Source organism: Malaclemys terrapin, chromosome 8 (genome assembly GCF_027887155.1).
Source record: "Malaclemys terrapin pileata isolate rMalTer1 chromosome 8, rMalTer1.hap1, whole genome shotgun sequence".
Lineage (NCBI taxonomy): Eukaryota > Metazoa > Chordata > Testudines > Emydidae > Malaclemys > Malaclemys terrapin.
In genome coordinates, this window is record NC_071512.1 from 105,407,603 (window position 1) to 105,419,251 (window position 11,649).

The 11,649-nt window shown below is 45.2% G+C and overlaps 1 protein-coding gene across 1 annotated transcript; it reads left to right on the forward strand.

The window, feature by feature from the left end:
• The first annotated feature begins 13 nt into the window (after positions 1–13).
• On the forward strand, positions 14–11,584 carry LRRC41 (leucine rich repeat containing 41). Its single transcript, XM_054036399.1, has 10 exons — positions 14–228; positions 886–972; positions 1,934–2,004; positions 4,003–5,230; positions 6,444–6,686; positions 8,043–8,207; positions 8,989–9,087; positions 9,564–9,686; positions 10,664–10,739; positions 11,285–11,584. Exons 1-10 carry the CDS (start codon positions 117–119, stop codon positions 11,517–11,519), a joined length of 2,439 nt encoding a protein of 812 aa, XP_053892374.1. The 5' UTR covers positions 14–116; the 3' UTR covers positions 11,520–11,584.
• Positions 11,585–11,649: the final 65 nt, after the last annotated feature.

An 11,649-nucleotide genomic window follows, 5' to 3' on the forward strand; every position in this document is an offset into this window, starting at 1 on the left:
CGGAAGCCAGGCCCTCATGACCCTCCCAAGATGGCGGCGCCGCCCGGAGCTGTTTTTCTCTGTGCGGCGGGCCCGCCCCTAGGGTGCTCGTCGGAGTGAGGGCGGCGGGGGCGGCCATGGAGGCCCGGGCGGAGGGAGGGGCCGCTGCTGGGAGCCCCCCCAGCCTCTTCGAGCTGAGTGGGGTGGTGGTGAGCTCCGCCATGGGGACCCTGGAGAGAGAGGTTTGGGGTAAGGGGGGCGCGGGGGTCCCAGGCCTGTCCCCGGGGGCGGGGCGCTCAGGCCTGCGCCGGGGGGGGGGGGGTCGGAGTCCTAGGCCTGTCCCAGTGCAATGGGGGTGTTTCACGTCTGTCCTAATGCAGTCTGGGGAGTCTGAGTCCTGGGGGATGGGGGTGGGGGGTCTTAGCCCTGTCCTAGTGTGTGTGTGTGTGTGTGTGTGTGTGTTGGGGGCGGGTCCCAACTTAGGGGGATGACACAAGTGTTTCGGGGAGAGGTGGGGGTCCCAGGCCTGTTCCAATGCAGCGTGTGTGGTGGGACCTGAATTAGGTATGCGACATCTGTGATAGGAGCACATTGAGCGCCGAGTGCCCCAGAGTTACCAGGACAGCCCCATGCCCAGGGTCTTTGTGAGGAAGGTTTGATGCCTATAAGGCATCCCTGTGGAACCTGACTGGACCAACTTGTGCATGGGTGCAATGGTGATGGGTTCTTGTCTCTGCTTTAAGTGCAAGTGCCAAAATGCATATTTATGTGAACATAATCCATGCACCAGAGTGTTACCGTATTGGGAACTTCAGTCTCCATTTTTTTTTTGTTGTCTTTGAAAACCTTTTCCACCTCTCAGACTTATAAAGCATTCTGCATCTGTTCTCTTCCCCCATCCCAAAGCACTCCCTGGACAGATACTCCAAGGCATCCTGCCTTTACTTAATATCTATTACCTGGAAAGGATTGAGGAAACTGCTGTGAAAAAAGGTCAGTTTTATTCATAGAAATTTCTTCTCTAAAGTTGAAGGGTTGTTTGGTCTCCACTGACCATTTGGTTCTTGGCCTCTCTGCTGAAACTGTCAACAAGGAATAGCAATTACTATCTGCTACAAGAAGTGTTTTGGTGTGGACGCTTTCCCTAAATGGAACTGGATTTAGAATGTCAAATACATTTCTTATAGAGCACTGAACAGTATTAAAGATAATGATTTTCAGTGACTGCTGACCATGGCTGATGAATAACAATGAGATTAATAATAATATTAAAAGGGGCTGATGGTATCTGATACATCCAGTCTGTTTAAATAGATGAGAATTCAGTGAAAATCCCTAATGTATAGTTTTTAAAAGACACCATCAAGTCAAATTTCATCCCAAACTTTGGCTTTCTAAAAAATGACATTTTCAGTTCCTAAGACAAGAAATACTTAGTATATTTGATTGTTTAAATTCCACTGGAAATAGTTTTGTAAATAATAACACTGCCTGCAATATTTGCAATCCAAACATTGCAGCTTTTTGCTTCTATGTAAGTATTCAACAGTGAAAATTATTATTTAGTGTCCAAAATGAGGAATACTAAAAGTACATAGGCAGGATTAGTACAGAAAAGTTTTAATTAATTTATAACAATTAATTAGATTACCAAAACTAAAAGAATAACAATCTGATATGTAATAGGTAACTGGGGAAAAGATGATTTTTGTACAAAATGTCTTTTAAAATATTATTTTAACCTCATAGTGCCTCTTTAGCAAACATACAATGTGTCATTTCTTTTAAATCAGTATCGATCTAGTGCCCTAAATGTTTTCCAAAAATAGTATTTGATGACTCATGTTTCTAATCTTATTTGTTTTAAATTAACATCATTGTGAAACCCGAGAAGGGAAAATTGAGTAAACCTTTTGAGATAGAGGATTCGGTGTAAAATTGTTTGTTTTTTCAGGACTCTCAACACAGCCCATATGGCACAAACTCTGGAACGATGTGATGAAAATCAGACCACCCAAGTCAGAGGTGAGTTGGAAAGCTGCTGATGGACCAATTTAGAAAGGACACAAAGTTTACACCTCAATTTTGCAAACACTTATCCATATTTTTCACTTTGAGCATGTGAATAATTCCATTGATTTGAGTGAGATTACTGAAGGGTCTAAAGTTAAACATGTGTAAATATTTACAGGATCAGGGATTAGGATGTCACCCTGGTATTCAAAACTTTCCATAAAACACCTTATCTTGTACTTATAGAGAACTTTTCATCCAGAAGGATGCTATAGCACTTTGTGGGCTTAATATATCAGGATGAAGCCCACTACTGGAGAGTGTGCATGTGTGCTGTACATTTTGGGCCTCACAAAAAAGGTGCATGGAATTGGGATGAAAATAAATTTTATTTTATTCTGATTTTATTATACTCTAGGAAGGTCTTACATTTAAGAACCAAGAATGTAGGTCATTCTTATAGGATGAGGGTCTGTATTTTGGAAAGCATAATTCAGTAAGGGACTTGGGGGCCATGGTGGATAGCCAACTAAACATGTGCTCACAGTGTAACGGGGTGGCTAATGGAACAAATGTAATCCTTGGATATATAAGTAGGGGAATGTTGAGTAGAAATAGAGAGGGGTTGTATATGGTGTTACTGTGTCCAGTTGTGATATCCATACTTTAAAAAGGTTGTTGACAAATTGGAAAGTGATCAGAAAAGAACTACAAGAATGATGTGAGGTCTGGAAAACTTCCCTTTGAGCCTCTTTATTCTCTCAATCTATCTGTTTAGTTTAACAAAGAGAGGGTTAAGAGGTGATTTGATCCTGGTCTATAAGTACCTGCTTGGAGAGAAGATTTCTGATAGTAGAGTGCTCTTTAATCCAGCAGACAAAGGCGTAGCAAGATCAAACAGCTGGACGCTGAACGAATTCAGAGTAGAAATAAGATGCAATTTTTTTTTACCAGTGATTGTAACTCTCCATTGGAACCAGTTTATTAAGGGATAGGGTGAAGTCTCCATCATTTTGTCTATAAATCTGTATTGGATGTCTGTCTAAAGAGATGTTCTAGCTCAGCTAGAAATAATGGGCTTTTGATGCAGGAGCCACTTGGTGCAATTCTGTGTCTTGCGTTATATAGGTGGTCAGACTAGACGATCATAAAGGTCCCTCTGGCCTTTAAATTCTTGCCCCCATTTCTGTTATAGCTGTGTGGGTGCTACCCCCAGATGCCCCAGTTGTAAAGCCTCTGCTATGCAGATGCTGGAGTAAAGACGCATGGGGAATAAGCTGTTGAATTAGAACCCTGAATGATTAGGGAGTACAATGTGTCGGTAAGCCTGATTTTGATACCCTGAGCCCTCCCACTGATTTTAATTAAGACCTTCAATGCTAGTTGGCGGACTACAGTACTTTTCAGGATCAGAACCTTAGCTGGTGTCAAATGCTGCCTTGCAACATGGAATCCATGTGGCACAGGCTGTGGCAGTATAAGCTTGTTTACCACCAATATCCCCCCAAACTTTCCTGAAGGGACTGCCTGTTGGGATGAGAGGGTATTTCAGTCTCCATGGCACATCCTTGACCTCTAGAGACTGATGACCACTGGGAAACTAGTGGAAGTGGTCGTTTCTGTGATACTGACTGAAGCCACTAAACACTTGTCAGATGATAACAGCTTATGGTCACTGTTGACCTGGATAGAATCTAAATTAGCATCCTAGGGTGAAAGTCCACTCTCTCTTTCCCAAGTATCAGAGGGGTAGCCGTGTTAGTCTGAATCTGTAAAAAGCAACAGAGGGTCCTGTGGCACCTTTCAGACTAACAGAAGTATTGGGAGCATAAGCTTTCGTGGGTAAGAACCTCACTTGCATCTGAAGAAGTGAAGTTCTTACCCACGAAAGCTTATGCTCCCAATACTTCTGTTAGTCTTAAAGGTGCCACACGACCCTCTGTCTCTCTTTCCCAGTGTGTTCTTGTTTAAATGAGGATAAAATCCATTAATTCTGGGATTTTATTACAGAACATAACAAGTTGGAGGAAGAAGTTCCTTGAAACTTTCTTCTCAAATGTCCTGCATGGAGTTTTGGATGTTTCTTCAGATCAGCGCCTGAGCGACCATCGTTTTTCACCCCTACTCCACAGCTCACGGCATGTTACGCAGCTCACCATCTGTAACATGCTGCAGGGGGTAGCAGAGCTCACTGCTGAACCCAACCAAAGAGTGCTAGAAAACCTAGCTGGCTCATTGAGAACCTTGAAGTTCCATCTGCTGACCTCTGATCTGTCCATTAGACATTCACTAAGTTTGCTGCTTCATCATCTGATCCACCATGGAGCTGTCAGCCAGGTGTCCATGTGTTCCTGGCCAGTTCCTGACAAAGTACTTTTAGTCCTCATTCTGAGTATGAGTGCTGGGTTTTGGCACCCAGGTAAGACACTTATGCACCAGGGCAGCCCTTGCAGTCTTTGCAGAGAGGAGTCTGATGCCCAAAGCCTGCTAACTCAAGAGGATGGTGCCCTGCTAGGGTCAAATCAGCTGTGCTGCGGGTCTACTGAGCAATCAGAGACTGGCCAGTGGGGTGATAGTGAGTCAAGAAGCAAGAAGGTCCAAACTGCTTCAGCCAAAGTGCTTCAAGAAGCTGATGCAGATTCTCAAGCGTCTATAGAACTGTCCAGGAGCAGTAGTGGCACTGTTAAAACTCCAATGCTCTGTGGATTAAGGAGCCACCCTTTGCAAAACCTAGCATGTCAAGATGTAAGCTGCACGGTGCCCCCTGAATATTACAACATTAAAGGAGAGTCTTCTCCTTCTCTACCAAAAAGGTCTTCTGTTGGCCCCGCTTTCCGAAAGCCCTGTAGACGGCTTAAGACTGCAGTGGGGAGGAAGCGACGCAGCCCCAGGAGAAACCGCAGAGCTCATGCAGAGCCGGAAGATCTTTACGATTTTGTCTTCGCCGTTGCTAGGGAGGAGGAGGAGACGACAGAGTCGCTCTATGAAAGCAATGCCCAGGAGGGGGAAAGCGTTGATGGCTGGGCCTCTTCCCCAGCAGACACTCCTAGCTTTGAGGGCGTGGGCTGTACGGAAGGAGGCTCTGTCGGAATCCTTCCTCTGAAAGCGGCTTGCCGCTTCCGAAGTGTCTCCACGCTGGAATTGTTCTCCATCCCTCTGACTGGGGACACCTGCCGGGCTTTGGGGAACCTGCTGAGCTCTTGGGTATCTTTAGAGAAGCTGGTTCTGTCTTACAATGGTTAGTAGTAATAACAGAGCTTTTAATTTCAGGTGTGTTTGACAATCTGGTTTCTGACTGTAGCCAAATTCTAAAAACTGCTAAGATCTGCACTGAAATTTTGGTTGGGTGGAACAGACATTATTGGGCACTCTTCAACTCACCCTGAAAATATAGGTAGCAAGGACGCTTCAAACCATGCCAGGCTTTCTTTAAGTAGGGAAAAAAGCAAGGGAAAGCTGGTCAGCAGCAACCGGGCTTAAAATCTGAGGGGTGTGTCTGTGTTAGAGGAAAAGGTGCCAAGATGCAAGTAGAGAATAATGAAGATGATACAAGCTGTGAGAGAAGGGAAAGGAAGGAATGGACAGAGACCTTCTACTGTGTACAGCACAATGGGGCTCTATTCTTGGCTGGCCCTTAGTATTAATGATGGATAATATAGTGGTGCCTAAGAGTTTAATATTTTAATGGGGTCCAGAGGGGATTCTTCACCGCAGAGTAAAAACATCCCGTAACATTTTTTTGTTCCTGTAACTTTACTTTGGAGAAGGAACTGGGATGTAAACCCATCAGATTAAAGGGACAAATGAATCTAACCAAGAGTAGTGGGGGTGAGACAGAGCAAAAGGATCACTTCCTAATGGTGAAGTCTGATAGACCCTGATCCTCCAGACTTTTGCATGCAGGCAGATTCCTGCACCCACGCTGAGCTCTACAGAAATCAGTGGAGTTCCGTGTGGGGGCAGGTTACAGGATAAGAGCCTTAGATTATAGAATAGTTCCCGAAAGGAATTGTCGGAACCCCATCACTCAGAACATTGCACTGGGCTGGATACAGCTCTGCTGCTAAGAGTTCTGCTCTGGCTAGTGGAAATGGACAAAGCGACCTAGTCAGTCTTTTATATCTAACGTTGTCAATATGTATGAAAGACGCTGGAGTTCTTAAGATATTGCCTAGAGTTAATCACATATTTTACTAATCAGAGGCCATCTAATCCATCCCTGAAGTGCAGGATTGTTCCCTGAAATTTGTCTAGTGCATTGTCCAGTTTTAAATTACTAAAGTGATGGCTTCTACCTCTTCCCTGAGGAGACCGGTCCACAGTCCAACGCTGGGATCTGTTAGAAAGGTGTAGATGATATAGGCTGTGTCTTTGTTCCAGCCTTGCTGAATTATTTGCTCTCTCTATGTGTGTAACACCCATCTTGCTTGCTATTGAAATGTTGGTTTCAGGCCTGGGCGCTAATATCTTCCGCATCCTGTCTGGGCTCCGGGCCCTCTCTCACCGCAGAGACTGTAGCCTCCACGTGGTGCGTGTGAGTGACGTGTTCGCACACATCCCCTCAGTGGAGCTTGTTCGGTCCATCCTGACTGCCTTCCCCCGCCTTCACACACTCTCGGTCAGCTTTGATCTCAAAAACCAGCTGGAGGGGAACAGGCCAGAAAGGCATTCGAGCTCGGAGGCAGAAATTCCAGGTAGATTGTAGATGTTGACTAGTAAATGAGATCTTACTGTTTGTTTAAAGCAATAAGTTCAACCTCCTTTGCACACGGTAAGAATTCAATCCTTGAGGGGGCCATTTAACTATCTGGGGCAAAAATCTTTCTGGGGATTGGTCCTGCTTTGAGCAGGGGGTTGGACTACATGACCTCCTCAGGTCCCTTCCAACCCTGATATTTTATGATTCTATGCTTAAGTCCTGGTCCAGTTTGCACTTAGCTAGGTGATCTTGACCATTCCTTTGTGAGTCAGACCTTGCCACAATTTTCTACCGCCAGATTGATTGTGACCTCCAGTCTGTTGTATGCTCTGACATGGCACAACTTTTGAGGGCTCCTGGACAGAACGCCTTTAATTGTCACATAAAATACCAAACACAATGTCAGCCCTAACAAGGCCAGGCAGAACCTGTAGTCAGTGCAGAAAGTGGCTGTTGGCTTGCTTACCTGTGTGGTCCAGATCTGCTGTGCTGGCTTCCTGTTCACTTGTGTGTGCAATTCATGCGATTGACTAGGCTATATAAGGCCTTATAGAGAGAGGTTGGCTGATGTCAGTCAGAAAAAAAACAAAAACCTGTTCACCATCATGATAGCTGAGATCAAATGCAAGGCTATTGCTAAGCCCCGGGATTTCCATGTCTGAGTGCCGTAGCAGGGCAGGGACCCACTGCCTCCCTTCTTTCAACAGATTTGTTGGTCTTCAGGGCATGGCAAAAGGCCCGTTATGTCTACACGATACAGCCTCTGCTGCCCTAGTCCCCTAGTGTAGACACAGCCTTTGCTGACAGAAGTTCTTGTTCTGTCAATGTAGGAATTTCACCTCCCTGAATGATGTTAGCTAAGCACTCTTCCATCAACACAGCTGCCTCTATGCTGGGGGTTTGGTCAGTGTAGCTGTCAGTCGAGGGTGTGGTTTTTTCACACTCCTGTCAACACAGCTATGCTGGTATAACTTTTAAGTGTAGACCAAGCTGCAGGCTTTTGGCTTTGAATGAGATCTGTGAAGAACTGTGTCCTGGAATGAAAGTCTGATTCAGCTATTTGTGGATAAGGGGGTAAAATTTTCAAATGTGACTTAAGTGTTTAGGAGCATAAGTCCTACTGAAAATTAATAAGACTGAGGCGCCTAAGTCACATAGGAAAATTTTACCCAAAGTCTGTATATTCATTACTGATCCATGCACCCAGACACTGGTGATGGGTACATTCTACAAATCTAAAATGACAAGTAATTACATGGATAACTTAGTTCCTCTGGGAACCAAATGCATTTATCAAACATTTTTGAGAGAAAGTGTTTGCAGACAAACCTCTTTTCCCTCCTCCCTTTAGAGAGCTGCCTGGAACAGTTAGAGATCCGATTCCCCAGAGAACCTCTGCAGACCAGTCTCCTTTTGCCTGTGTTGAAAGCCTCAAGGTCTCTCCAGCAATTGTCCCTGGACAGTGCTACCATTTCCTGTCCCCTGGAGTTTGGGCTCCTTCTGCAGGCACTCAAAGGTAACACAATAAAACGGCGTAGTGAGCTTCTTGGACAAAACATATCTTGGTCTCCTGTGAGCAGCTTGTCTAGGGGCCTCCCTGTTCCTCTCCCACCTGTATTGTCTAGGGGGACAGGTGTACACTACAAAGTTTTGTGGGCATAGCTGTCTCACTCAGGTGTGTGGAAAAATTCTACACCCCTGACTGAAATAGCAACGCTGGTCAAAACCCCGTGTAGACACAGCTATGCCTGCAAAACTGTTCAGGCAGGTGGTTTATCTTATAGATCTCCTTATCGGTATAAGTTGTATCTCCAGTAGGGGTCTCCACCAGCATAGCTGTCTCAGCAAAGCCTTTCTAGGGTGGAGCAGCCCCTAACCATTTGCTTTTCTGTTGCTTTGGACTGTAAGCGCTAGGTAACATTTTCAGAAGTGCCTAACATACTCAAGTCCCATTTTCAAAAGTGAATTAGGCACCTAAGGGCTTTTGAAAATGTTACTTTTTTGTTTCTATAATGCACACACCTGGCGCAATACACAGATACAGAAAAATGGAAAAGGCAGTAGGGATTTTCTTCCCATTTTTGTTTTAGTGAAAATTACCGTGGAGAGTTACTGTATCACATAAATCTGAAGGTAGAATTTGGCCCTAAATTTGTAAGTTTAAGTACTGTGAATGGTGAGCTGTTACTTATCCAGGACAACCAGCTGAGTTGTTGGGATTTCATTAGCAGGTAGCCAGTCTCTTTTGACACACAGGCACATGATACCTCACCAGTAAGGTTTTGTCTGTCTTGCAGAGTGTAATCCAGGCCTGAAGAGACTGAGCTTCCATGATGTGAACCTTGCTGACTACCAGAAGGAAGTTCTCCTCCTGCTGCAGGACCCTGTCCTTCAAGGTACAGCACCACAGACTGCTGGTGGGGCTGAGGTTGGAGTCAATGTGTGATCCCAGGGAGTACAGGATTTGTCCAACAGTTTCATTCTCTCAGGAGTGGGAAGGAGATGTGTGAATTGGGGGGAATGAGAACGCACCTGGGTTGTGGCTAAGGAGCGGTAAAGCTCTGAAGCCAGTCTGCAGTACAAAACAACTGAGTTATGTCTAACAGCCAAGACTGTAACATGCATGGTGCTATAACCTTATAATCAGGTCACATATGATCAGGGTTTTCTCCAGGTAACAGAACACCATTAAGGGTCCTGCCTACACTATTCATTTTAAGCATGTTGTAACTAGGTACCTAGTAATGGTGGTTTCAGTTCTTGCACCTTAAACAGGCCCCCAAAGCGATCTGCAATATGTAATTAAATAATTTACTGACTATGGTGAGAGAGGCCAAAGATGCATCTATCACTGTGTGTATTTTTTTGGTAGAAATTACATTTTCCTTTTGTCGGCTGTTTGAAAGCTGCACCACTGAGTTTCTATCCGACATAATCCAAATAGTGAAGAGAAATTCAACTCTGAAGAGCCTCAAATTGCCTGGAAACAGACTTGGTATGTAACGTCAATGCAACTATGTGGGCATCCCCTGACAGCTAACTATCAGGATAGTAGTCAGAGCCATTGCGGACCAACTTCTACCACTGAGTTAAACACAGCAAGTCTTAAACAATGGTATTTGTGGAATGAATATTTTTTCATGGAGGTAGATAGGGCATTCCAGCCATGTCCTGCATTGTACAATTATCCAGGTTTCCCCCTCTTTCTCTGAAGCACTAGATTTTGGCCACTGCCGGAGATGGGATTCCAGATGTGGAAGATTAATGGCCTGATTCTAGAATAGCTAGAAATAAAGCAGATAGCACTCGCTCTAGCCAGGAGTACTATGCAGACACTGTGCCTCTGAAACCGACTGCATCGGCTTACTCAATGCAACTTCGATCTTTCTAAAGTTACAGGTTTCTTTAATGATTTCCTACACAACCTTGTTGCTTTAGTAATGTTCAGGTAACAGTTAAAGGTGTAAAAGCAGCAAAGAGTCCTGTGGCACCTTATAGACTAACAGACGTATTGGAGCATGAGGTTTCGTGGGTGAATACTCACTTCTTCGGAAATTTCCACTACCTGCATCCGAAGAAGTGGGTATTCACCCACGAAAGCTCATACTCCAATACGTCTGTTAGTCTAGAAGGTGCCACAGGACTCCTTGCTGCTTGTACAGATCCAGACTAACACGGCTACCCCTTTTAATAGTTAAAGATGTAGTGAGGATGAGGAATTGAACGGCTCAGTGGACTTGTAATGGACCCATCAAACCTCTCACTGCTAGGCCCCCCCTAGTCTGAATGAGCCCAACATTCATAGCGACTTTCACGCTTTGCTGTTCGGTGGTGGTTGGTGGCAGCCCACTTTCTAGTAGTAATGGGCCAGCACTGAAGCTGCTTGAGTCCCTTGGTGCTGCGCCTCCCTCCGTCCTTTGACACTTTGTTTGGTTGCAGCTTCACATGTCATTTGTGTTTTCCCATCATTAGGGAATCACAGGTTGGTTGCCTTGGCTGACATTTTCTCTGAAGATTCATCCTCTTCCATCTGCCAGTTGGACGTCAGGTATGCTGCTGCCTCACCATAGTACTCCAGTCACGTCCCTTCTTAAACTTCAGTGCTCCAGGCAGCAGGGTAAATCCTGAGCAGAGTTCTGTTCACTAGCTGAGCGGATACCACTTCAACTAAGAGTATGTTTTAGGGAACACCTTGCTGCCACTACCCAGGATTTGAGCATTCTCAAAGGTAGGTATCCCTGCATACACCGTAAGGGAAGAAAAAGAAATACAAACTTCTTTCATTGTGGAGCATCTAAGCCCCAGTTTTAAATGGCTAGGAATGAGTTTAATAACAAAAGCACCAATGCTTGTTCAGTTGCTTGCCAACTGGTGGGAGAATGGATGGAACAGCTCAGCCCTTTATAGAGGCAGAATATAACCAGCTCTTACGCATGACCTGTCTCCATCTGATACAATCAAGCTGTTTGGTATCTACTGCCTACCATCATTACGGTGATGCTTGAGAATAAGCACACTTCCCCCTCAAATGAACCTTAACTTGTAGGCACCTAAGATCTTAACTGCATTTTACTCTGTTTTACCCCCTTAAAGCTCAAACTGCATCAAGCCGGACGGGCTCCTGGAGTTTGCGAAGAAGCTGGAGAGCCACATCCTGCAGAGAGGCGGGCAGATCAAGTTTACCCACCTCCGCCTCTTTCAGAACTGGTTGGACCAAGATGCTGCAACAGCTCAAGAGGCGCTTCGGCGGCTCAGAGCCGTGTGCAACGTGGTCAGCAACACCTGGGACTCTTCGCAGGCCTTTGCTGACTACATTAGTGTGATGTAAAGAGCGCCCAGGAACTGCTGTAACATCGATAGCGAGAGCTTGAAATAAAGTTGTACAGAACAGTGCTCCCCCGGACTCTTTGCCATTGCTGTTCACATTGTGTGCAGGAACAGGCCCAGCTGGGATAAGA